At 41.0% G+C, this 27,415-nt stretch overlaps 2 protein-coding genes across 5 annotated transcripts; both read right to left on the bottom strand.

Moving 5' to 3' along the window:
* Positions 1–300: 300 nt before the first annotated feature.
* Positions 301–11,975, bottom strand: hkdc1 (hexokinase domain containing 1). Of its 4 annotated transcripts, none has more exons than XM_063477229.1 (21): positions 11,913–11,975; positions 10,501–10,663; positions 10,213–10,370; positions 9,992–10,114; positions 9,761–9,856; positions 9,484–9,583; positions 8,597–8,780; positions 7,237–7,392; positions 6,923–7,156; positions 5,915–6,056; positions 5,654–5,810; positions 5,318–5,466; positions 4,987–5,106; positions 3,349–3,444; positions 3,107–3,206; positions 2,851–2,963; positions 2,573–2,709; positions 2,202–2,357; positions 2,004–2,091; positions 606–751; positions 301–462 (listed from the first exon to the last, which is right to left on the bottom strand). In XM_063477229.1, exons 1-21 carry the CDS (start codon positions 11,973–11,975, stop codon positions 327–329), a joined length of 2,817 nt encoding a protein of 938 aa, XP_063333299.1. In that variant the 3' UTR covers positions 301–326. The 4 variants fall into 4 exon arrangements, with proteins under 4 accessions (XP_063333299.1, XP_063333307.1, XP_063333313.1 ...); XM_063477237.1 differs by having other exon boundaries at positions 2,573–2,694; positions 2,863–2,963; XM_063477243.1 differs by having other exon boundaries at positions 2,573–2,701; positions 2,909–2,963.
* Positions 11,976–12,690: 715 nt separating this feature from the next.
* On the bottom strand, positions 12,691–20,389 carry supv3l1 (SUV3-like helicase). Its single transcript, XM_063477213.1, has 16 exons — positions 19,998–20,389; positions 19,701–19,778; positions 19,038–19,145; positions 18,829–18,943; positions 18,567–18,735; positions 18,305–18,416; positions 17,869–17,946; positions 17,671–17,762; positions 17,379–17,559; positions 16,515–16,608; positions 16,221–16,340; positions 16,029–16,128; positions 15,857–15,937; positions 14,434–14,610; positions 13,809–13,957; positions 12,691–13,648 (listed from the first exon to the last, which is right to left on the bottom strand). Exons 1-16 carry the CDS (start codon positions 20,275–20,277, stop codon positions 13,228–13,230), a joined length of 2,355 nt encoding a protein of 784 aa, XP_063333283.1. The 5' UTR covers positions 20,278–20,389; the 3' UTR covers positions 12,691–13,227.
* Between the last annotated feature and the right edge of the window lie 7,026 nt (positions 20,390–27,415).

The following is a 27,415-nucleotide window of genomic DNA, read 5'->3' as shown; positions in this document are numbered from 1 at the left end:
TTTCTTCTATTTAACTTAACTAACATGGATTAAGTTAACTAAGCTGAAGCAAACATAGTCTCAGAGTGTTGACTGGCACACCCTTAATATAATAGTCAATTCAAACCAATTACAGTTCTTTTAAAATTTATTACAAACAGTGATTTAATCACAGGCAGCAATGCTTCCATCTTCCATCCACACAGTCTGACACTCTCTTAGGCCAATACAGAATTTTGGTAGTGCATAAAAACAAAAACAAAGAAACCAAACAAACAGCAGTGCAACTGAATGCAAAAAGTGAAAAAACATCTTCGGACAGCTTTCTTTTTTCCAGGTGTGTGAAGTCAACGATCTCGCTTCTGCCTGGCTACAGCAGTAATCAGGGCAGCACCTTTCCCGCTGCCTTCCTCTGAAGGCAAGAAGGTCACGTTACACTGAGGAGCCAAAACTCTGGTAGTCTCTTGAAGGACTCCAGAAAAACTAGAAACAACAGAAAATGTTTTAACCAAGCTGTTTGAATAATTATGAAAGGTTAAAATGAAAGTACAGTATACACCTGACACACACCCAACACATCACTGCACCCAAAACAAACAAACAATATTTTTATTAAATTAACTCACTGTGGGTGTAGTTTGTAGAGTGCACCATCAACCCCTACAGTGATGTTCAGATGGTCCAGTCCTCGGTTCTCTCTGATCTTATCTACCACGGCTGCCATGCCTGCCCCACACAGCTCTGCTGCTCGACGCGATACCGCTCCACATACCTAAGCAACAATGGAAACCTTTATCAATATTGCAACAGTTAACAGTCTGCTGGCGTCACAGTTTTCTCAGCCAGACAATGCACCACACAAATAATATAAAGAATATTACCCAACCTTAAGGTAAGGTTGAAGCAGAGAGCATATTTCTTTGAACCACTTCCCAAACTTTATCTGACGATAACCTTATTTCTGTTACTGTAAAAAAAATAAAATAAATAAAAGCTGTCCATAAGTCAAAATTTTGTGGAAATTTCAAGTTGGCTATCTCAAAATTTAGCTCAGAATTTCAAGATAATAAAGAAAATTTTGACTTATGGGCAGCAATTTTTTAATTAATTAATGTATTTATTTAAATGGCAGAAAGCTTTTACAGTAAAGGCAGATGAATTGAAGAATCTTTCCAACAGCACAACTGATTGTTTGTTAATTTAAACTTATTTTAATCTGGATATCTGGACTGCTTTTAACCATCAGTTATGGTTAGCAAGACTGTTTATGTTCATTCATTTCAACCAGGTATCCATACTCTTAGGAAACAGTTTCCAGACTTTTATTCAAACATTTTAACTGTTAGCCAGACTTTTTCTGTGAAACCCAGCAACCACTGGTCGTGAGTGAAAAATGATTATTCCCCGACTGGCTGCAAGAGAATTTTCAGACAAACATGAAAAATTAGAGGCTATCATGCCTGTATGCTAGCAACTAAAGAAATCACAAGCAGGTTTTTGATTCTTTGCAGCAAGTTTCACTCAGCGAGAGCCAGCAAAATGCAGAAACCACTGCCAAATAGTCGGGGAATACATACAGTACTTTTCCCTAGCAACTGGTGGCTGTATTACATCTAGTATGGCAGAAAAATCTCCATTAATATCTGGAGGGTTGGCTCGATACCAGAAATAACAACATAACAATGCTACTTTTCAAGGACAATGCTTAGTTTTAACAGTTGTTTATAAGGTTCAAAAGTCTGACAGTCACAGTCCTCCAATTCCTCCCTGAAATTAGACTTTCTGATGTCCACAAACAAAGGTGTAACCAGTAACATTACTAAAGATTTATTTTAGTGTTTGTCTAGTCTTTCTGCTGTGCAAGATGGCTCACCAGCATGGCTTAATGACGTGGTCCGGGTCAAAATACATACACAGCGGCTTAATTGTTAACATTTTTATACCTTGTAAAAGAGGAAAACATTGAATTTGTGATGCATTCTGTAGGAGGTTACTGTGTAGCATGTTGCTTTTCTATCTTGTACCTCTTTGACAATGATGCTGTCATCACAGGTACTGTCGAGCCCCAGGTGCTGGAGAATAGATCTGACTTGCAGTAGAGCCAAACGGTCACTGGAGGGAGACAACACAGTTACACAGCAGAAAATGCAATATTCATGTTAAATTATGAATACTTTAAATCTATCCAAAAATAGCACAAACATAGGCATCGTTTGTCCTACCTCTCTATTTGTGACAGATATTTAGTTTGGAATATTCCAGGTGTTTTTAAGGTTTCCGTGACGCGCCCTCTGAACAGCAAACCTCCTCTTGTTAGATCCAGTAATACCTCTCGGACAATTTCACCTAAATACATCCCACTGGTGAGCTTTTCAAACCTATAAACGCGAACATAAACTTGTAAAATGTTGTGTGACCATCACAACTTGCTACAAGTTACTGAATAAATCTCAAAAACACCAACTAACTACTACACGAGACACATATGTGTCACAGTATGTTTAAAAAAAATTCAGTCATAAAACATCAAATTTTATATGTGTGCCTCAAGTAGGCGTCATCATACGTACACAGTAAGGTAAGTGTAGCTAACCTTTGTTTTCCAGGGTTTACTGAGTTGTGGTCCACTTCAGCATCAAAAGGTGTGATGATGTCATCCAAGGATCCATCATCACCCAGACCCCCCCACTCCGTGTTTATACACATCTTTGATGTCTCAGAAGTCTCCGCCTTCTTATCTCCTTTTGACCCATCATCCTGATGAGAGAGGGAAACACACACACACACACACACACACACACATAAAGTGTTTAATTATGTTTTAACAATATGTTTTTAGCTCATTGGCACCCAACAAGCAAGTCCTTCCACCTTGTCCTCCACTGCTTCAGGTGTCTCCTCGTCTCCTTCTGTTTTCTGTTTCTTTTGTCTAATCTTCTCAATGTTCTTGAGTTCCTCCATGTAACAAGCATTTGACCCAGTTCCTGTAAAACAGACTCATATAGCTTATTTCCTTATTACGTCAAATATTATAATACTGTTCTTTGCATTTAAAATTCTTAAATGAACAATCATAACTATAAGCTTATTCTTAACTTAGCATTTCTTCACCCTTGAGGCCACATACCTGCAATCAGTCCAACTTCACACTGAGGGTCTTCATAGGCACAGCTCATCATTGTCCCAACTGTGTCATTGACCACTGCTACTATGTCCAAGTCATACTCCTGTGTGCACACACCCACAAATGCATTGTAATGTTCCTGTAGGCCTAGACGTGTACCAATCTGATGTAATGTTTCTTCCCCTCATCTGTTTAAAACCTGGCCATCATTTTAAATCTTTACTCTGTTGTTTTTATTGACTCACGTTACGTCTTTTGATGGCCTCCCGTAGCAAGTTAACAACATCATGTCCTTCACAGTCTGTGGCCTTGAAGCCTTTGGTCCAGCTGACCAGGATGCCCTACAGAACATCCAAAGGTTGAAAAGGTTACAAACTGCTACAGAAATAATAATGCTACTGCTTTAGGAGTCTGTTTACATTTTTATTTAACAGAACAGCTCTGTAAATAACATTCTGAGAACGTCGAATGATCAAGTGCCAAAAACTGTAGTTCCACTAATGTCCAATTCAGGCTTGTTCCAAAGGGAGTCAGTCCCCATGGATTCATATTTTTAAAATGCCCAACATTAGAGCAATAAGACAGTTGCACTGAGAGGTGATTTTTAAAAGAAACAAAAAACAACTTATCTATCTGTGTGCTGGAGTTTTGGATGTTGTCACTTTAATTAACAGACGACTCAGCGTCTATTATTTCAGTGGCCTCACCTGTGCTTATTGGATTCACTAAATTGGACCTCTCATCTGTGTTTGTAAGTGTTCATCTCTTTTGGAGCATTTCTCATGGAACTATAGCCAGTGAGTACAATTTATTTGTAAAGCACATTTAAATACAGCTATATACATATATGTGTAATTACATTAAAATAGTCAAAGGTGGACACATGGACCATAAACAATAAGCAATAAACATAATGACAACAAAAACCGGATGATCCTACAAATGTGGCACAGCGACTACAAAGGCTTTTTGTTTGAGCCGGGACCTCGGGACATGTTAGAGATCTTTGTCCATAGATCTAAGAGACTTGGGAGCTGAATGTAACTGAATGAGTTGATGATGATGTCTGTGATGCCCCCCATCATCCATCTGACAAGTAACGTGGCTTCCTGTGTGGTATGAGCTTGAACAACAAGTTTGTGCTTCAGTTTTCTGTTCTATCAGTCTCTCAGTTAGTCTGTCAGTGTTTTATCTTTATGTGTCCCTATACAGTTCACAGATGCAACCAAGCTATCTAGTGTTAACTGATAACAGGCCACCCTCTCATCCAAATGTGATAACTTCTGGCTCCAAAAAACTAACATGTTGGTGGCTAAAATGTTGAGGCTTCAAAATGCAGACTTTAGAAACCAGTGAGTGATGTCAGGTTTGCTACATCAATCTACAATCTGTGGCCTTTAACCTTTATGAGAGCAGCACTTTGAGGAAATCAGATACCAAATAATATACTCCACAGGACTTTGAACAACATCCAGCCTGGAAGGGAAACAACCATGTGAATTTGTAGACAGTGTAAAGCTACAGTTTTCTTCTAATGAGCGATACTGTCTAAATATTGTGTACTTTTAACAGCACTATATGATGTTTCTAATTATTTAGAACAGGTTCAAGGTGGTTTGGTTGTCTAATAAGAATTATTTCCATCCATCTGTCAATTTTCTTAACAGCTTATCCAACTGTATCTGAGAGCTGAAGCCTGTCCCAGCAGGGACACGGTGGGTTAAAGCAGGTTAAACTCGGACAGGTTGCCAGTCCCTCACAGGGCATACTATTTCTAATTTAACCACTTTGATACAAAGTCTAGCTTATTGTGTTTTACTACTTCATTGTAAAATAAGGTGCAGCCAGGTTTTCTGTGGCTGCACCAAACGATTTTGACGTACCGTGTCAATGGCCGTCTGCTCACAGGGGAAAGAGAAGGTGAAGCCTGCTGGAAGATGTGCTTTCTTCATCCCCATGTAGTCCAGGAAGTCACTCACGTATTGTGCTAAATGATCAAACAGCTGGAGACAAACAGAGAGAGAAAACAAACAAACAAACAAACGGTGTGTTATATTTTCAGTTCTGTTTTTCAAACAGAAGAATTCAACCCTACCTCATTTAGACAACACTGTCAGCAGTGTACAACTTCTTATAATTAATTTAATTACTTAATGACTAAACCCAGTTTGATACTTTCTGTCAGGGTGCTGACGGTATATGCATGTTTCTCACCTCTTCTCCTGTTCCCTGCATTATCTCCAGCGGTACGGTGTAGATTTTATGGTAAAGCCGTGTGTTGTTTTGAAGGCCTTTCTTGAATTTGACCAGCATAGCTCTGAAGTTGGTTCCTCCCAGATCCAAAGCAAGATATTTTCCACGCTCTGGTAAAAAAAATAATAATTATGATCTTTTTTTATATTTTAAAAATACAAACTTCCTAAAAAAAAGTTTTTAACAAAGCAGTTACATCTTTGTGAAAGCTAGAGGTGACGCTGAATGTATTAATTGTGTAGCTGCTGTTTGGGTTTAATTAAGAGGCCTGTAAAAACGTCAGCGTTTGTCTCTGACCTGTGCCATCAGGTGTATGATAAACATAAGAGGGCAGCATCTTAACTGCTGAGGGGCCTTTGTTCTTTAGCCCTGCCTCCAGCCCTGCTCTCATTGTGGCCTTGACCAACTGGAGCTGCTCTTGACTCAGTTTGAAGGGAGCCAGTGTCTCATCCACCTAGAAAACCAGAGATACTGTTTATCAGATATTTAAGCCTTTCTTTTTTATTTCACCTGTGAAGAATCACACAAACACAGACATAAAACTTGCAGCACTCTAACCTGTCTCTTCCGTGATGCCAAGCGTTGGGCAACTGCTGTTACCAAGGCAGCCCCTTTGCTGCTGCCGCTGTCCGAGAGGACGAATCTAACCTGGCACTCAGGAAGCAACCGACGCACCACCTTATGGAGACGTTTAGGATACCTGGAATAGAAGTGACAGAAACATAAAATATTCAATATTTCATCAGGCTATTTTAGATGTTTGTTAAGAAGTATTTATATTAGTGATCTGCAGCTCATCAGGTAAGAGAGGACATGATGCTGTTATGTCTTCATCAAGGCCCTGTTTGTTGTGTTGGGTTCGCTGACTTTATCAGAGGTGATCAGGGCGTCACTATCATACACATCATCCACTGGATTCCAAAGTTCTGTTTTTCAAGCCTTGTCGGGAGTTTTTTCACTCACTGTTAGTGATGATTGGGATACTGAGATGCTAAAACCATGACTGAGACCTCAGGTCAAAGAGCAAAGAAGCCAAGGCAGGTTGTCTATAGGCTTCTATACAGGCTGACTTCTTTTTATCCACTGCTGGCCATCAGAGAGATTAAGGCAATTCCACAGAGCCAGAATAGTCCATCTTTTATTTACAGCCTATAGTTTTGCTAGAGTTGAGGTCAAATTGTGCAAATGAGGATTCTCATTGTGTGTGAGTGGTGAGTGCAGTGCTGAGCTGTGGTACTGTGTGGTTGATGTTAGGTTAAACTCAAGTGTGACACATTTACCCCAATCATTTAACAGCTTATGTCTTTGGTCATTTATTTAATCCATTGCTTAACCCTAGTTTCTACTCAAGGCTCTTTGTCAGTGAAGTTTAATTGATTTTGCTTCAAACTTTTATTTATTTATTTTTTAAATACCAGAAACTTTTTACAGCAGCCATTAGTCATAGTTAGAAAGGAAGGGGACTGTTGACAGTACTGGCTCTTTTTGTGTTTTATCAGTTACATATTTATTAATCTCAATAGTTGTAAACTAATATGGGTTTGAGTGATTTCCACACTGACTTACTGCGGATGTGTCTTGTACACAGTTCCGTCCACTCCCACAGTGATCCTCAATGCCCTCAAATGCCGGTTATGCTTAATTCGGGTTAAGATGGCAGCCAGCCCCGCGGCCACCAGATTGGAGGACCTGAAGGACACGATGGTGCTGACGTGTTGAACAGCAATGCAGTCATCTTGTGATGGGTTCAAACCAAGTTCCACGAGAATATCTCTGGTGTTCTTCAGACCATTTTTGTACCTGAGACAAATGAATATTTATGGCATTCATGCTGTTTTTGGACAGACGCCATGTGACCCAGAGAGATAAAGACAACTTACTCCTCCATGGCTGCCACGTGTGCTGTGGTTATCTTCCCTTTGGTCCTCAGGGAATCAGGTACGAGTCCATCAAACAGCTGTCCCAGTTTAGCCATCTTTAATACAACCAGCCTCACTAGCTCACCCAGATACATCCCACTGACCATCTTCTCAAAGCTACAATAGACCAGAAAGGGGTTAAAGGTTTCTACAGTACTGAGCAAACGTCTCAAGTCACCCATCATTTCTTTATATTTTGCTTCAGATGAACCAGACTTTCTGATAATCTTTTAAAATGATTGTAGGCAGTAGTGTTCCGGACTTTCTGAAAGCTCTTCAGAGTTTTTCTTTAGACATTGGTTGCTTTTTCACTTTTTAGTCCCGTCCTTGTAGCAGACAGTTTTTCAGTTAATGTTTTTTTTCTGTTTGATAAGCCAATACTGGCCAATGAATTGTTCAAGAATTAAAAAGACACCTAACTCAAGGGATGAACCAATGCTTTGTAACGAATTTTAAATTGAGCCGTTTGTTAGCATGTCACAAAAAACACATCATTTGTTCCCATTTCATTAGTTGAATCTATGAAAAATCCTCCAAATACCACAGTATTTGCATAAAATACAAGCATAAAATGATAATATTGCACCAAGAAGCTGAGACCCAAACAGCTACAAACTGAAAACCTGGCATGTCTCACTATGATGTGCAGTGTGTCCTTAAGAAAACTGTGGAAACTGGACAAGTAGAGGACAAAAAAAGCATCAATGCTAAATCTACATCAGAAGAACATTATCCAGGAGTCACGTATGGCAAAATACACAAAAACTGGACTGAAAATTAGTGACAACAGGATATATGGAGTGAGTAATCCAATTTTGAAAGTTTTGGTTTTATTGGGAAGATGTACAGAGATGGTTAAAAGCAAGGTACAACAGTTTGTGTCTACAGCCATCTGTAAAACACAGTGGTGTCTGTCATTGTTTGGGATTTCAGCAGGCGGCGTTGAGGATTATGAATACAGAAAAATACCATCTGGAAAGATTCTGATTGGCATCTGTCTGATTATCAGCGTGATAATGATCCCAAACACACTCCCAGTTGGAACAGTATCAGTCATGGACTGGCCTCCCCAGAACCCAGACCTTAACATTATTGAAGCAGTGTGGGATCTTCTTGGCAGAACAAAAAGCAGCCAACATCCAAAGAAAAGTTTTAAAAAGTCCTTCAAGAAGCCTGGAGAACTATTCCTTACTCTAAGAAATTACAAGAAAACTTCCCTAAGCTATTTCAAATTTATCCTTGAAAGACACAAAGAAATGAAAGATGTCTCAATGGACAGAGTATTTTATAAAAAAAGAAAAAACAAAGCTGCTTTCCTTACATTTGTTTTCCAGGATTGATAGAGGTTGCATCAACATCCTGATCAAACTCTGTTATGTAATCATTCAGGGCCCCATCGTCCCCAAAGCCTCCCCACTCAGTGTTCACACACATCCTGCCCTCGTCTCCCTCCACCAGGTCAACATGACGCAGCTCCTCCATGTAACACGCGTTGGTGCCTGTGCCTGTAAGCACCCAAACACACAGGATACATAGACTTACTCCATTAAGATTATTACAATAAACGGGATACGTTAATGGTTCTATATGTCTACACTTCACAACTAATTCAATATCCACACATGCACAGCATACCACCAGGGGGAGCAAGATGACTATGGGTAAGTGTGCTTACCCTGCTTACCCTCTTGCTCTCTTCTCTTGCAAAATATTGTCATTGTTTTCACTTGTTTGCACAAAAAACATAAATAAGAATTGATCTAAAAATATTTAAACATGTGTTTTGCAAAAATTAGAACACAAAGTTTGGAGTAGATTTGCAGAATCAGAGTTATTAATGCCTTCTACATTTACAGTCAGCGCTATTTCCTGTCACTAATATGCAGTTATCTATGATTAGATAATATCTATTAGCTATGTTTAGATAATTATGCATCAATCCTAAGAGCTCCAAAGGCTTACTAGATAAAAAAGAAACCAGAATAAAACCTAATTTATAGTACAGAATTTTGGTTTCAAGTTTTTTCTAGTTTTAATGCAGAACATTTGCTTTGTTTTACTGAACACTGGATAACTTTATGCTTAATCAAATGAACTATAAAATAAGTTTAGAGTGATGGCTACTCATGTACATGTCACACTCATACAAAACAACAGTTTCTGTAAAAGGACACCAGAGACTAGTTTGAATTGTGTGAATCTACTTACCAATGATGAGTCCTACATCGCAGTACTGATCATCAAAACCACAGGTCATCATTGTCGCCACAGTATCATTAACCATCGCTAACACTTCTATGTCCATTCCCTGCAGAGGGCGTTATTAAAGAGATAAACCAGGTTATACTGTTCAGTTTACATAGTGGGTATCAGATGGGTTCAACTCTTTATTTTTCCACTTTATCTTACATTATATTTCTCGTCATGTCTCGGTTTCTGCAGATAGTTTATGGGTAAATTACTGAAGCAAACACTGGCAACCCACCCCAGTTCTGTCAATAGCCTCTCTGAGAGCCTGGACCACATCTTTCCCCTGAAGGCCTCGAGCCCGGCAGTTCTTACTCCAGCTCAACAGTAATCCCTGCAAGAGGAAAGAAGTGGTTCGAAGGATTATGGGATCTAAATCTAAAAAGACAGACAGATGTTAGCACGTGGAGTATAACACACTACAGGTACAGCTCATGAAAACCAGATGTCTCGATGTAGAGAGTCATACCTTATCCAAGCGGGTCTGTTCACAAGGGAAAGAAAAAGTGAATGCCAGAGGATGTTTCTTATCCAGACTGATGTTCTTTACATGAAGAAAGTCCTTCAGAGATTCTGACACATGGTCAAATAACTACAAAGACAAAGACAATGACGAGGGAGAAGTTCAAATCTCTTCTTCTTGCTTGTTGAATTCTAATCAAATCTACTTTCAGATCTTTTTATTCTTACCTCTGGTGCTCTCCCATTGAGCAGCTCCTTTGACATAGGGTAGATCTTCTCCTCCATCTCCACTCCTCCCTTCCTGACCCCCATCCCCTCTCTCACCTTAACCTGGAGCACCTTAAACTTGGAGCCTCCAAGATCCAGTGCCAGAAACTGTCCCTTCTCTGCAAGAGTGGTTGAAAGAGAAGGAAGATCTTTAATCTCTTGCTTTTACTTCTAAAGAATGGCAGCCTTTTTTTTTTTTTTAGGATCTACCCAGCAGCCCTAATAAAATAAACCATTGACACGAGTAACCTGAGCCATCAGGAGTGGAGCGGACATGTGTCGGCAGCATTTTTACAGTTGCGGCGGCCGAACTTTCAGCTGAGAGCCCCTTCTTCATTTCAGCCTGGAAACGAGCTGAGATATCAATTAACTGGTCATCATGGAGGCGCATCGCATGCAGAAACCTGTCAACCTGAAAGAGACACAGAACACAGAGAGCAAAACGAAGTGAGATGTACCGCTGTATTTTTACCGACTGGACTCGAACAAGAAGGGATGAAAGAGAGAAAAATTTATATTTCTCTCTCTCTCATTTGTATTTTGTGGACTTTCTTATTAGGTGTCAGACTACTTTTGCTTCTCTCATTCAGTTAGTTTTCTTTTTATATCCTCTGTTACTGTTACATGCCTCATCACAGTTTTATAATATTACATATCAAAATTCACCAGAATCAATTTGAACATCTGATCAACAGAGAAAAAGTAAAAAAAAACAAAACAACTTTTTTCTTATAGTTCAAATATGAAGGATTTTTTCATTTATCTGTGATGTCTTTTCACATATGTTTTGAATTTTGGGGTTAATAATCTGAATTTGAAACTCAGTGATTGCTTGAACCAGAAAACTGCAAGTGATAGGTTGAGCAAAAATATTTCAAGTGATTTTGTGGTAACAGTAACTCAACATGCCAAACTGTCTCTGTAAATGAGTTAGGAAGTAGTATAAAAAAAAAATGCTGAAGATCATCAGCCACACCCCGTGTGCTATATTCACAGCTGAACTGTCGCTGTGGAGCATGTGCTCATAGGACAACACCCTGAGGTTTTACAATATAAGAGCCAGAGTGTGAGTGTATCGTGAGCGAGTACAGTGTGATTGTAGGAGTGTCCATACTTTGTCCCGGGTGAGAATGTGTGATCCAATGTGGACTAAGAGGAGCAGCGACGCTGCCAGGGAAAGTTGTTAATGATTGTTCAGATAAAGATAAATGGTGACGCAGTGACTAATGATCCCACATTTCACCTTGATCATTTATATTACTGTACTGACTTCTGCCATGTCTCGTTGACTTAATTTTAGTCACGTGCATTTCTGCAAATCCTCAAAGAAATCATCAGAGATTTGTCCTTCTTTTAATCACTTTCTCTTTCTGGATAAATCCTGATAGAACTGCCTAAGAAGTAAATCAAGAAACAACACATTAGAACAGTAAGTTTATCATTGGTGGCAAATATATCTTTGATGATTATTGTAGCGAGTAGAGTTGCATTTAAAATATGATTTCCAATCAAGAGCATAAATACAGTGCATTAGCAGCTTACACATTGATAATTGAGAAGACTTTAAATAAATGTAGAGCTTCAAACCCCCTCATTACCAGGGGTGTATTAATTATATGCACTGTTTGAAACAGTGTTGTGTTTGTGTGTGTAGCACTCACCTTCTTTGTGGGGTCCTCCTGGAGTTTGGAGAAAAAGAAGGAAATGAGATGAACAGCCAACATCTTCACTGATAAGAAACACCATGAAAAGTCTTCCAGCTATTCTTTGATACTGTCAGCGTGCGTGACAGGTGAACACACTTCACTAAACTAAGGAAAAATGTGTTTTTCCCCGATCCTTTCCACTCTGCTAGGTGTTATTTTTTTTTTACGTTTGTGCTCTCATTGTCTCTTGCTGAGTCCACTGAGCAGATACCAGCCTCTGCGCCAATTCAATGATTAACAGCAAGCACAACCCCCTTTCTACAATCATTTCCTTTAATGTGTCAGATACAGGCTTGCTTAGTGTTTTCGTCATAGTGGCTCGAGTGACTTTTCCTAAGCTTTGGACTGAAGATTTTAGGAAACTCTAAAATATTTGAAATCCAAAGTTACTGATCAAGGTTAATGAAAACGACAATCTTTTCATCCCCCCCCTGCAATGCACTGTAAGTGGCCTCATTAGACAAATTTGTAAGACAAATTAATAATGCAAAAAATAATAAATATAATATTATAGATCAAACTGCATGTATGCACTGTATATTTTGGGAATATATATATATATATATTTAAAAAGGAGACAGCTCATATTATGTTGCAGTAAAACTCCATTTTGAAAACCTTCTTCAGGCTCTTTTTGTTTCCATCCCCTTGCATGAGCTGCAAATCACATTGACACAAAACACTACAAACATCAACACATTTAAAATACTGTTTACTATCATATCATTTCAAGCATACAAAAAAAAAAAAAAAAAAAAAAAAGAGAGAAAAATATGACATTTCATCTGTATAACAGGCCTGCACCAAGTTCAAGCTCTCACTTTTTTCCTCAGTTAAAGAAATGTTCATAGAAATTACGTATTAGAGTCTGACGACTGAGAAAACTTCAAGCATTTAATGAACTTCAGTGTCTTCTGGTGTCAAAAATGCTACTGAAACAGCACATTTGACAATGATGTCTGTCAGTTATTGGTTTCACAAAGAGGACATTCTCTCACCAGACACTTGATCCTTCATAGACAGAGAGACGGGAGCTAGAAACATTTTCCAGCTTTAGTGAGTTTGTACATTAGTTGATTAGAAGAAAACATTTGGTTAGATCTGTAGCACAGGAACAAGGTGGTTTTTTAGTTTTAACGCTGGAGGTCAAAGCCTACTGGGATACTTTTAGTGCTAGAAGGAGTTCTCACATCTGTCTTAAATGCTTAAAGCATCAAGATAGGCTGATGTCAGTTTTTTGCTCTTCACTGAAGCAAAATAAAAATGTTCTTCATTTCTTCTTCTTTTTCCTTTTCCCTTTGTTATTACTCTGATGCTCCAGATCGAGTGCCCTCTGACTGCTGTTGTCCTGCTTCTGATCTTTAGACCATTCCCTTTGCAGCTGCTGGAGCAAATCGGGCGTCAACAGCCCGTCTCTCACCAGACGACTAGCCAGAGAGCTGTCCATCATCTGTTCTGAGGCTCTCTGTCCCCCTTGACCTCTGCTTCCAGTCAAAAAATTTGTGCTACCAGTTCCCCTTCCCGTCTGGCTATGCCTGTTGCTCTGCGCCTGCAGTGGGTCAGTGACTGTTGTGTCAGAGGCTCTGATGAGCCGGGTGATATTTCGCACACCCTGCTGGATGATATCATCAAGTTCCCGCTGGATTTCTCTAATTGAGGCAGTATCTGGAAACATGTCCATAAAACGGTAGCTGCAGAGGCAGGTAGACACAAACAAAGAGGATTAATATGGCAAAACTGGAAATTACAACAACAAAGAAGAGTTCATACAAACAAACACATCGTGATCGCATATCAAAAAGGCATAAAAACAGGTAAGGCAACTTGCCAAAGGTGGAAATATAAAGCTACCTTAACCAGAGGTAGAGATCCAACACGTCATGGACAGCTTCCAGGTGAACCAGGTCTTTAATGTTTTTAGGTGGAGCCAGAGGCCAGCTGATGTGGCGACAGACCCAGTCAAATATCAGGGGTTCGTCTCGACTGAATTGACGGGCAAACTAGAGAAGAAACAAGATTGATCCATCAACAGTGCAGATGACATGCTGTACACACTCAAATAATAAAGTAAATGTTAAACGTACACTTTATTTGTGTTGAACACAGTTTTAGTATTTATTATCCAATCACAGTTTTATTTACAGAACCAAATTACCTTCTATAGGTGCATCGCTATTGCTCTAAACTAAATACTCTGAGCCTAGCACACACGAACAATAGAAATATGCAGAACTTAACCCTTAACCTCAAAGGTTGCTCATTCATGGGAATTTTATCTACTCTTGTTTTATCAGTTTGATAAGACCATAAAAAGAGTCAGGTGTGACAGGAGGGTTATTACACCACTGCCTCACTGGGTCAGTTTCCTTACTTCATCATTTTTACTCTCCTCATCAGCACCCTCTACTGCTCACTCCTGTCCTTCCACCATTAACCTTAAATCGCTGTTGTCTCATGTTTACATCCACTCACTCACCTTAAGGAAGGAGGTACATACAAAAGGCTGCTTTTTGTTGATGGGAGCAGTGCAGAAGACGTAGCGTGACCTCAGGTTAAGCGGTATATGCTGAATCATGTCCGCCAGAAACTTAAAGTCGTCAATGTTGCAGACAAAATACAAACCATCCACCTGAGAGAGGCTGACAAATATGTCCTGAGAAGGGGGCGAGAGAACGAGAGCATTTACAATCTTGAATAAGACGTGGCTTTAAAATGTCGAACAAAAAAAAAAAAAAAAAAAAAAAAAAAAAAAAAAAAACACACACACACACACACACACACACACACACACACACACACACACACACACACAAAAAAAAGACAACTGAAATACAAAACGTGCATTTTCCTTTATGTACCCATTCACAGCTTAAACACATTTGTATTAGTGTACATTTTGCTTCATTATTTCAGCACGCATGCTGGACTTTAAAAAGTAAAGTTAGCTATTAACGTCTTCAAAAAATAATAAATAAACTGATGACAATCCTTTGCTTTTAGTTTTAGCTGGTCTGCGCTGAAACACAAAACAATATTTAAGTTTCATTTTTGCTATGAAGGGGAAATTGTAAATATTAGTGCTGTCAATAGATTAAGAAAAATTAACCAATTAATCGCAAAATTTTTTCGTAATTAATTGCGATTAATCGCAATTACTTGATCAATAGCCTGGTTGCAATTACTTTTTTTAACTTCATATTTAAGCTTGTAACTGACATTTATGCAATATAATGAAGTAAATGCAGAATAAACACAAAGAATGTGTGCTTAAATTCAAAGAGAATTTGAATAGTTTTCTTCAATCTTTTAGCACAGGTTAAAAATGCGCATGCAGTTAAAAATTTTAATCGCATTGACTGTGATGGCGGATAAATCCGCGTTAACGCGTAAAGATACTTTTATGCTACTAAAAAATTACAACTGTTTTGTCATGAAAATGTTCTTTTATCAAATTATTTCATGTAATGTAATATAGAAAGGATACATGCAGCAGTGTGCTGGACCAGTCAGTTGTATTTGTTTACATTTAGGCATTTCAGATCTTAAGTCTTAACCAGACTTAAACAGACTTTTTCAGGTGGTTTCACAAACTGTTGAGGAAAAAAACAGCGACTAACAGTCCCAAATAAAAAACATGCAGCTCCTGAAAAACTCACTCTACAGTGAAATACTACCTTCTGTTTCAATCTGAAGACTGCTCAGGCTTTATTTTACCACATTACCAACTATTTAACCCATCTCAGTAAACTCTACTCACTGATGAAGACCATGAAATGTAGCTGGAAAACTACAAATCTTTTCCCCCGTTTTTATGTATTTATTTTTTATTCTGCTGTTTGAAGGTCTATAATGAACATTTCAATTCTCGCACTGATCACTAAACGAGTGGCTCTACTCACAACAAGGTTGGACAGCGTTGCATCGGGCAGATGGTAAGCAAACATCTCTATCTGCTCTGCAGTTGGATGGAGTCCTGCAGTCTGAGGCAATCAATTGGAGAATAAAATGAGAAAGATTTGTTATTGCAGGAATGCTGAACGTAGGTTTTGTGTTTGTGTGTAAAATGATCACCTCTATAGGATCGACAGAGTGACTGAGTATTTCTTTGAGGACGGGGAGATCGTCTCTGTGCATGGTTGTAACTTCTCCCTCTTTAAACTTGGAGGAGAACCTGCAACAGGTGGCAGAAGATGGAGTTTAATATAGTGGCCTAACAGAAGCTCAAAGGGATTGTCTGCATTGTTGTTGTCAAAGGAGGCTGACCTCCCAGCACGGCCAGCAATCTGCAGAGCCTGAGAAGTGCTGATGGTCTCCATCTGTTTCTCCCCTTTCTCATTAACGTTAGGCTTCACCAGACTGTTGAAGATGATGCGTTTTATACTCCTGGAGAGAGAGAAGGGGTGGTGGGGTGAAGTAAAACAGAAAGGTAAGCACACAGATGTGAGCTTGATAATGAACAATATCCTATATGGCAGAAAGCATGCAACCACTTGAAAGAGAAAAAAAAAAGATTGATATGGCTCTAAAACTATTTCATAAAGTATGTTTTGCACTTACAGGTTAAGCCCCATGCCTATAGCATCCGTAGCAACCAGAATCTTGCAGGGGTCATCAGGGTCATTAAACTTCTTTGCCTGGGACAGCTTGGTGCCTGTAAATCAAAAATTTGACATTTAACCATTTTTCTCCTAAAAATTGACTAAACTGACTTATTGGCTCAGTTCTACACAAAGGCATACACTCACTGGCCATTTCATTAGACAGACCTCTTCAGGCGCTCATTAATGGGTTGCATTTACCCATGTTACGCATTTTAAAAAAAATCTCATCTGGTCTTTTGAGTCACCAGTTTTGCTTGGACGTTCATTGGATGGTTGGGTCAGAATTTTGCATAAGCAAGACAAAACCATGGATGCATCCTGCCTTGTAACAATTGTTCAGGCTGGTGGTTGTGTTATGGTGTGGGGGGTATTTTCTTAGGCCCTTAGTACCATCTGAGCATTGTTTGAATGCCTGAGTACTGCTGCTGACCATGTCCATCCTTTTATGATCACAGGATACCCATCTTCCGATAGCTGCTTCCAACAGAATAAAATAAAGCTCAAATAATCTCAAACTGGTTTCTAGAACCTGATAGTGAGTTGACTGTTCTCAAATAACCTCTACAGTCCACAATCCAACAGAGCACCTTTGGGATTTGGCAGAACAGGAAATTAACATCTCGGATGTTCAGCTAATAAATCTGCAGCAACTTTGTGATAAAAAGCTCTTCCAGCACCTTCTTTGATCTATGTCATGAAGAATTAAGACAGTTCTGAAGACAAACGGGGCTTCAACCCAGAACCAGAAAAGTGTACCTTAAGAAGTGACTGTTGAGTGTAAGCATTCATGTGACAAATATAAAATCACTCAGACACTCACCTGGAGGTAAGCTCCCATAGATTACAGCACATTCTTGCCCTCTGGCCTCGATCTGCCTGCTGATAGAATAGATGTCATTTTTACTAAAGCACACGATGCAGTCTCCTGGTCTCAGGTTGTCTAATGACTCCACAGCATGATCCAGTATTGAGAAAGGAGTTAGGCGCTGGTAATTGTGAACCTGCAGAGAGAAGAAGACTGAGATGAGATGAGAAAAAGGGGATCTCCAAAGATGAGGTTAGAAACATCAGCCAAAATCTTCTTTCAGATGTCGCGTCTATCACAGTCTCACCTCCACCTCCTCTCCAGTGGTGAACATCAGCTCTTTGATAAAGTCTATGGCTGCAGGTTCCCCACACACGTGGATCTCCTCTGCACAGAGACCTGCACAAATGCACAGAATAATAAAGTAATTTAGGTTTAAAAATAATAATAATAATAATAATAATAATAATAATAATAATTACGTTTCTGAGTATGTTGTACAAACCCAGCAGAGCTCTGGTCCATGCCCATCCTCTGGAAGGATCTCGGATCATTTGAATTTCGTCGATTACAGCAACCTCATCTATAAACACAAAAAACTGAGGTCAATATCTACCTTTTAATCACTTAACATACACAAAATTTCAATAACTACCTAATATGAATTGATAACCACTCCATTTTCTTTTTTAAAAATATATTCTTTTTTTTCCAGATTAAAAGACAAATGTATCCTTTCTAGATCAAGGTTTCAAACTTCATTCAGTGCCATCCTTTATAGTTTAATCATACATGGTTATAAGGGGAATTTTTGTTTCCATGACAGATTATTTATTAACATCACAGAAACTCAGGTCAAAGAAAGAATATCAGAACAGTACCTAAAATATTAAACAGTATGTAAAGAACATTTACATAATGATTATCACAGGCGCACTTACACGGTGTAGTGACGCTGCACATCTCAATGGTGCAGGCCACATGACCAGCTGCTCGACCCTCTGGGTCCACGAAGGTCCTCTCCTCTCCAGTAACCAGGTCACATGGTACACCCTGAAGCACACAGAGAAAGTGCAATTAATGTCAGTATTAATAGAAAATAAGACACCTTGAGAACATACACAATGTGACCTTTCTCCACACACAAACACACTAGGACACATGAAAAGACTTTGATGTTTACACAGGAGCACAGTTACGTACAGCATCGTTGCTCTTCTCAAAGATCTCGTGGGCCAGCAGCTTCAAGGGGCCACAGTACACACCAGACTTAGCAGCCAGGTAGCGTTGGATGGCATGGTAGGTTTTACCACTGTTAGTTGGCCCAGCGTGGAAAATCACCTTCCTCTGGATGGCACGCGCCTCGGGGTACCTGGCGAACACATAAATATGGTTTGGTAGAAGAAGCCAGAAAGCTTCTTTTAATGCGACGTGTGTGGCGTTTGGTCGGGTTTAAAATACACACCAGTTGGCCGGGACCCTGAGGTCTGAGATCTTTCTCAGGTCATCCATACAGTCCAACATGGGAAAGATCTGCTTGGCGTGACGCATGAAGTATGGATAGATGTCATCTATATGACCTGAAGAAAATAATACAGAAAAATATTTCTAAATATAACGGTCACTGAACAAACAGTTTCAACCGAGTAACAGTTACTCCATAAAGAGACAAACCTGCTCCACAGCAGATGTCGTTGAGGATGATGTGCAGGTCGGCAGGGAGCGACGTCATCTCTAGGATATACTTCCTGAAGCTGATGAAGGCCTGGTGGAACAGACGAGCTGCATGCGCATGGAGAGAAAACAGATAGCCAAAGATATCTGGTGTTAAATCTGTGCAAATTTAACCGCTTGTGTAAATTTACAATTCTCTTCCTAGATATTTATTCCGTTACTTTCCCATTGTTATGAGTATTGGTTAATCCACTAAGTGTTGTCAATCAATTCTTTTATGCTGACAAAGAGAAGTTCCAGTCAAAAAGTTGTAGTTAATCATGATAACTAATGAGAAGATAATAGGCCTTGGCCATGTTATGTTAAAAGACATTGGAGAACCTTCAGCACCACTTATTAAAAGATTTAAGTGAGTCTATATATATTTCACCCTGTGTGGATTAGAGAGAACCCTAAATAAATTCAAACCTTGATGAGTGTATGTAAAGTTCTGACCACATCTGTATAAAACCCCTTCATGCAGCCCCTATAACCTATTTGTCAACATATAAACAAGGTTATTAGACAGAGGAAATCTCTTTCTGGCATATGATCACTGGCTTGTGGCCTTCCATGGCTAAATTGACACCCACGATCAACAGATGACGAGTTTATTTCCCTCACCATCCAAACCCGAGTCCGCTGCCAGCTTCTGCATCTCTTTCCTTTTGTAAAACCGATTCAGAACCTTCAGCAGCTCATCTGAATCACAGACACAAACAGCAGAGACAAGAAGATGTTGCATCATCTGAGAAAATCAACTCCACCTTTATAATCATTCGCAACCAATAGAACAAGTATACTCTTTAATTATATATATATATTTTTTTTAAAAACCAACCCAAAAAACACCCAGTATTATCTTGTACATTATTAAGTTCAGAGTAGTTTCACTGACCTACTTAGGTTTCGTTTACTCACTTTTATCCAGCGGCTGGGTGAGCTCTATTCCCACACCGCCGTCTGCCGAGGCGTCTGCCTTCAGGGAGAGGGGGACAAACAACGAGGTGTCCGGAGGTTTCGGAGAGGAGCTGTTAGACGAAACATCCCTGCTCCAGACCACTGTACCGGGTCGATGCTGTCCCTGTAACAAACTAGACCCAGAGGACACATGACAGCTGCTGGTGGTGATGCGAGGGGTCCGGGAGTTAAAGTGACGCTGAAGCCGAGAAATGAAACAAACGCAGCGGTTCACCGACATGTCGGCTGTGGGTGAGATCCTCAAGGACTACACAAAAAGCTTGCCAGGCTCACTCCATACGGTCAGGTAAGTGTGAATAAATGGCTCACACAGCAACAGAGGACGGTCAACACACTCCTCTTCCTGACCTGCTGGTAGCACAACGTGCTGCAGGACCAGTCCGTATATAGGCCCCCACATATGTGCCTGAGTAAAAAGAAAAAAAGAAAATAAATTACTGTCGAGATTAATGATTGTATAATAGATGGACGACATGGTGTCACTTCCTCATACTGTACTAAAACCAACAAACAAATCGACAGTTTATGGGGAATATTATGTCACATATTTGGAGTTAGAGTCTGCGCAGTAGTGGTTTGGGGTGAAGTCGCTGCATCGAACTCCCTCCCTCCCACCAGAATATTAAAACCGTTAAATGTGGATGGTTAAACTCTCTCTTCTAAGTTTCTGTTAGTAAATGATTTAATTATTGATCGACATATTGATTTGCTCTGCCTTACAGAAAGTTGGTTACAGCAGGATGATTATGCTAATTTTAATGAATCAAGGGTTAGAGCTAGGCTATGTCCACACGTACACGGGTATTTTTGAAAACGGAGATTTTCCGTTTTCGTTTTAAAAAATAATCAAGTCCACACGTAAAGGCAGAAATGAAGGAAAACACTGCTAGGAGCATGCCAAAGCAGCAGGTGGCGCTATATTCCTAACCGTGTAGAAATGTTGGCCAATCAGAAGTCTAGAAGCCTCGGTGGGAAATGGTAAACAAAGCTGGGGCATAGAAGCAGAACCGAGTCGTATGTGTGGAGGGACAGTAACTGTGTGTGTATATGTAAGCATTTAAACACTGCAGAGAGGACAATTAACAGTAACAGTATTGTAGAAATTCATTTCACCGAAACAACAACGTGGCGCACACTGTGACAAAAAAGGCGCACACCTTTGACGCTGCGTTTTCTCCGTTTTTCTCATCCACACGTAAATGCAAAAACGGAGTTTTAGAAAATATCCACCCTGGCCGGAGTTTTTAGAAATCTCCGTTTTCAGTGACCGAAAACGCCGTTTACGTGTGGACGAAAGGTGCAAACGCATAGAAAAATCGTTTTCAAAAATACCCGGGTACGTGTGGACATAGCCCTAGATTTACTAGCAGAATCCTAGAACCACGGGCTGAGGAGGGGGAGTGGCAGCAAGTTTTCACTCCAGCTTTTTTTTTTCTTCTTTGTTTTTTTAAATCAACCATAGACCCAGACGATTTTAATTCTTGTGAATGTCTTACTCTTAGCCTTGTCCTGTCTAACTGGGAACACTGATAACCAATTTTATTTGTTGTTATCTTGCCCACCTGGCCTTTACTAAGATTTTCTCCTTCTCACTGTCTCTTTAGTACTTAGTTTAGGTAAAATAATTACTGTGGATGAATTTATCCACATAGATGCCAAAAATGACAGACTCAATACAGCATTTAATCTAGTATTAGATTTATTTGGATTCTCACAAAATGTAAAAGAGCCCACCCATTGGAGTCTGGAGCTTGTTCTGACATATGCCATAGAAACTGAATATTTAATAGAATTCCTCGAAAACCTTATTTTGTCAGATAATTTCTTAATATCGTTTAAATTTACATTAATGGATTACACAGCAGTGGGGAAGACATTTTATTATAGTAGATGTCTTTTTGCTGTAACCAAACAATATAATTTCTCTACAGTTACTTTCTTCAATACAGTGTGCCAATACAGTCACAGAGCTCTGCTGAAACAAGCATTCCTTTAATCTTAACTAGGATTGACTTCATGAGTTTCTTCACAAACAAAATTTAACCATTAGAGAAAAAAATATTCATAATCATCTCACAGATGTATCATTACGTTCAGCCTTTACCACAGGCCTTTAAGGTGGCAGTTATTAAACCATTAGTTAAAAAGTCATCACTTGACCCAGCTGTCTTAGTATCTAACCAGATCCTTACTCTGAATGGCATTGTCTTGATCTACAGTAACGTTGTGAGGAATTGTGGAGTCATTTTTGTGTAGTTAGTGTGATGTGTAGTCGTTTTGTTTTGTGTCAGTGAGGGCACTAATGAATGTCACATAGGCAGAATTCAATGTGAACACTGTCTCCAGGTGGAAAACAGAAGGAGTGATACACATCCTGCTGCCAGGCCTACAGGGTTTCTCCCTGTGGTGTTCTTCTCTGTCCTGTGGTGGACATTTTTTTCTTTTTTTTTTACTGGCACAAATAATTTGTGGGGCATCTTATTGTGAAACCTGATTATTCTCTCATTTTGGCTAAGTAGTATTTTTTAAAGACATTGTTTACAAAATTTGTGCATAAGTTTTAAAATTTACCATTTATATTTGCATTTCAAGTTATGAAAATAATTTACTAAACATCTCTGTGGTTTTTACAGTAAAAAGAAAATATAACTACTACTAGAATTTAATGTTTTTGTGTGACTTCAAATCAGTTGTGTTTTTAAATAACTGCAAATTCAGACATGTGAGGTTGTGCTGAAAGGAATGATACTGTCAGGGTCCTGGGTCTGAGCAACCCAGGGACCCTGAGCAGTTTTGGACTTATATTATAATGTATGTATTTTGTATTGCTGTCCCTCGTTCTTCCTGCATATGTGTCTGTCTGTGTGTGTGTGTGTGTGGGTGTGGCCCTGGCAGGTGATTGGCCACACCTGAAGACCATGTCACACCTGCAGCTGATCAGGCCTCGTTGGAGGAGCTACTTGAGAGTGTGGTGGAGCGCTCTCTGACGTGGGATCATTGCGTGACTTGACGTTAGTCTTCCGGCCAGTCAGTACGATTGTCCTCCCGCATTGTGTGTGTCTTATGGCTGTCTGTTTGTCATATCCCCAGGAGAAGCAGGGAGACAAGAGGACGAGCGAGCACGGGGTGCTCAGACACCAAGGAGCGGGGAGAGGGACACTGACACTGGGAGAAGGACACGTCACGGGAGTCGGGAGTGCACAGAGGATTTACTGTTATTTTCCTTACAACTGTAAATAAACGCACTGTTTACACACAGAGCACCGCACCTGGGTCCTCCTTCCTCACACCCCCCACGGTCTGCCAGCCAGACCGTGACAGAATGATCCCGCCAGACATGGACCCAGCGGTCTCTGAGGAGAGGCTTAGGAGGGAGGTAATGGACAAAGTTTATAGACTCTGTGAGTTATGGTGGGAGAAGGAGGGGTTGCGTCGCGCTGTGGAGAAGCGGCTGCAGGAGACACTTGTTAAATTCCCCTGGCAACAAGGTGGACTCCCTTAATTCAGTCGTCTTGGACTTCTTACTCTCTACTCTCCACCTCCACTCTCCTCCTCAGGCTGCTCACCGGCTCGGACAGCTGGTGGATTCGCAGCCTGACACGCCGGCCTCGACGTCTACACGGAATCGACGTTCGCGCCGCCGGCGTTCCTCACCGCAGCCTAATCCACGGACATCTCAAGAGCAGGGCCGTGCAGAGACGTTTATAGGGGCGGGTGCTCAAAGTTAAAAAGGGGCACATTGAACCAGGCTGAATAACAACGACACACATTCATCAAGAATCTAATATGGGCAACAAGGCAAAGCAAACGTAGCCGATGTTTTACCTGATGGGTACAATGTTGCTGTTGAGGGGTTTTTGCTGCTCCTGCTGCTGATAGTGCTAGAGGGCAGGGCTGTGCTGATCTGAGACTGTAGACATTAAAAAGTCCATAGGAGAGATGGTAGCTGATTAAACACGTGTCATGAGATAATAACAAAATGCAAAGATTGGTGACAGCGCTTGGAACCATAAGGCAACAAAAAACTGTGAGAAATAATTTAGGCTCTGCCTGTGAATCACTCTTTGCTTCTCTTCTTCCTTCCATCCCATCATTTCATATATCACTCTCCACTTGCTGTCTATCTGAGAACAAGGCACAACTTGCTATTGCAATAAACTATAATTTAATTATCCACACCTAAAAACTTTTGCACTTAATCTATAATAAAATGATGACAGTATAATGTTATAGCACTGCCTTTAGTAGCCTCGCACAGCTCCTACTGTTTCCTCCTCATGTCCTTACCAGGCATGTCTGGACAATGTTATATCATGAGTAATATTTTTTTTTAATCCATCTAAATAAAACACACACATGCACGCACACACAGTGACATTTTAGACCTTCAGAATACTGTATATACTATGGGCATCACGGTGCTGATCCAGAATCCTTACATTATTATTTATTACTAGAGCTACAATAATAAAGCAATGAGGAGGGGGAAGTAATAAATATGAAATAATGTCATTATGATGATTCCATTTGTTTCACTATCCACTCTGTGCAGGGGCAAAGCTTATTACATTTCTAAACTGTAGAGATACAATAATTTTACTGCTGTAAAATCCAAATTTTATCTTATTTAAAATATAAATATAATATAATCTGCTTCTTAATGTATGTTCTTTAAAATACAGCGTGTGTTTTTTAATATGTTATAATTATAATAATGCATAATTATGTGGACATGCATATTAGATCGTTTTTTAGTGAAATATAATCCCTCCAGAAAGGCAGGAAAAGCCCTGTAACTTACTTTAAAACTAAATATGTTCCCTAAAACGGTGGACAGAGCTACAGACCCATGACAGCCTTACCCAGTGAGCTAAGATAGATAAGATAAAATAATTCTTTATTGTCATTGCACAGTCATACATAGTACAGTAGTACAATGAAATTGTTAAACTGTCCTACGTCGGCACTACATATAACACAACACGACACGATATGACACATCACAACGCAACACAAACAACACAACACAGTATATTAACTTAGAAATAAAAAAGAAGAATAAGTGTATGTGTATTGCACACTGTTATTATTGCACACTGCACATAGCTAGCAGCTATGACCAGCACTACTTGTGCAGTCAATAAAAGGACAGGTAATGTTTGTCACGCTGTTGCACACACAGCACGCTCGTTTGTTTCAGTTCGTCAGTTGCAACAAGACAACTTACCAACGTGTACGTAATAAGCCAATACTCCTGGGTGCTAAACACTACAGTGTACGCTGTACACCTACTTACTGATTTTGTCGCATCAGTCTGTATGGAAGAAATATAGTAAGTCTGTGTCTCTGAGTTCATGTGTGTTTCTCCTACAGCTCCGGACCGCAAAAAATGCGCGTGCTCTTTGTTAGCTCGTTCCCGGCTCGTAACCAGCGCGTTCTGCCGTCAAGGGCGACCATTGGTTAAGTGTGATCATGTGACTGATGCAAGCCAGATCCTTTTATTTAGCAAAACTGTGATTAATAGTTAAATATTATTGTTGAAGGGCACAGACAGGACTCCGCACGCCCACACACATTTAAAAAAAAAATAATAATAATTTTTTTTTAAAGTTGCCTCAACAAAAGGGCACTTTGGGCACTCATCAGGAAAGGGGCGGGTGCTCAAGCCCCTCTAGCCGCCCCCCCCTGCACGTGCCTGCTCAAGAGCCGGCTGTGGTGAGTAGTACGGACAATTTTCCATTTCCCTCACCTTCTGTGTTTGTGTCTGCAGTGGACGAGCCGTCAGCGCAGGTAACATCACCTCGGTCAGTGGTCTCCACACCACACGCTGCTTCTCCATCTCCAGCTGTAGCACCGCCGTGGTCTCGTCTACCTGCAGCTACCACTCCGCCATCTTCTTCACCGGCTGCTACGTCGCCACCCGGACCTGCGCTGCCCGAGCAGGAGCTCAGCGTGCCAGAGGAGCCCGCGCCGCTGGCTGCGGAGCTCAGCGAGCCGGAGCTCAGCGAGCCGGAGCAGGAGCCGGGGCTCAGCGAGCCGGAGCAGGAGCCGGAGCAGGAGCCGGAGCTCAGCGAGCCGGAGCCGGAGCAGGAGCCGGAGCCGGAGCAGGAGCCGGAGCTCAGCGAGCCGGAGCAGGAGCAGCTCAGCGAGCCGGGGCATGAACTCAGAGAGCGGGAGAGGCCCGCGCCGCTGGCTGCGGAGCCCTGCGAGCCAGAGCCGGAGCTCGGCGAGCAGGAGCCGCCCGAGCAGGAGCCGGAGCTCGGCGAGCAGGAGCTCGGGCCATCAGCTGGGGAGCAGCTGAACAAGCCGGAGCTCGGAGAGCGGGAGCAGCCCGTACCGCCAGCTGCGGAGCTGGAGCAGCTCAGCGTGCCGGAGCAGGAGCAGCTCAGCGTGCCGGAGCAGGAGCAGCTCAGCGTGCCGGAGCAGGAGCAGCTCAGCGAGCCGGAGCAGCTCAGCGAGCCACCAGCTGAGGAGCCAGCGCCGCTGCAGCTCAGCGAGCCACCAGCTGAGGAGCCAGCGCCGCTGCAGCTCTGCGAGCCACCAGCTGAGGAGCCAGCGCCGCTGCAGCTCTGCGAGCCACCAGCTGAGGAGCCAGCGCCGCTGCAGCTCTGCGAGCCACCAGCTGAGGAGCCAGCGCCGCTGCAGCTCTGCGAGCCACCAGCTGAGGAGCCAGCGCCGCTGCTGGAGGACCTCAACGAGCCGGGGCGACCGGTGTTGTGCCCAAAAGTGATTGTCTGCCAGAAACTGATTGCCGTCCGCGGGAGCGCGCGCAGCTGCTTAAAGCTGCAGCGCCCGGATTACTTGCGTTGCCAGCTACTTCCGTGCAACTGATATAACGTAGGGGGAAGAAAAACCCCAAACACATTTATGCCTTTGTTATTAGGCAAAGGTATGCATTTATGGAACTTTAACGCTTCTTGTAACCGAATTATGACGCTTGTCAGAAGTTTGCTTTCATCGTGTAGCGCTGTAACGAATGACTACACGCATCACGATGGAATAATTAATGCCTACAGGTTTAGTATGTCTAATCTCGTTGTTCATATTTGTTATAAGACTGTCGAATAGTATTTAAAACAACAAAGACCTATTGTGCCAGTATCACCATGACTCTTTCTTCTTTGTTCAGAATAACGAGTGAGAACATGGCATTTTAGCGCTACCAAAAATATTTCGGCTTCAAACTTGTTGGATATATTCCAGAAGGGTTACATGTGATATATTATATCCCAAAAACTCTCCATGAACTGCTGAATAACTTGTACAGGAATAATAAAACTGATAATATGCAATTTCCAACCTGCCAAAAAGTGATTGTGGTCTATAACTTGTCACTGAAATACAATTTCTGCTTCAAA

The sequence above is a fragment of the Pelmatolapia mariae genome, linkage group LG1 (genome assembly GCF_036321145.2).
Source record: "Pelmatolapia mariae isolate MD_Pm_ZW linkage group LG1, Pm_UMD_F_2, whole genome shotgun sequence".
Classification (NCBI taxonomy): domain Eukaryota; kingdom Metazoa; phylum Chordata; class Actinopteri; order Cichliformes; family Cichlidae; genus Pelmatolapia; species Pelmatolapia mariae.
This window is presented reverse-complemented; position numbering and strand designations above follow the sequence as displayed.

Coding starts and splice junctions, on each gene's coding strand:
- hkdc1 (XM_063477229.1), bottom strand. CDS start 11,975: ATGTTGGCTGTTCATCTCATTTCCTTCTTTTTCTCCAAACTCCAGGAG. Junction 8,781..9,483: donor CGATGTAGGACTCATCATTG/GTAAGTAGATTC, acceptor GGGTGCTTACAG/GCACAGGCACCAACGCGTGT. Junction 7,393..8,596: donor ATCAATCCTGGAAAACAAAT/GTAAGGAAAGCA, acceptor GGTCTATTGTAG/CTTTGAGAAGATGGTCAGTG.
- supv3l1 (XM_063477213.1), bottom strand. CDS start 20,277: ATGTCGGTGAACCGCTGCGTTTGTTTCATTTCTCGGCTTCAGCGTCAC. Junction 19,779..19,997: donor CACCCAGCCGCTGGATAAAA/GTGAGTAAACGA, acceptor TCTGTGATTCAG/ATGAGCTGCTGAAGGTTCTG. Junction 17,560..17,670: donor CCACTGGAGAGGAGGTGGAG/GTGAGACTGTGA, acceptor TTCTCTCTGCAG/GTTCACAATTACCAGCGCCT.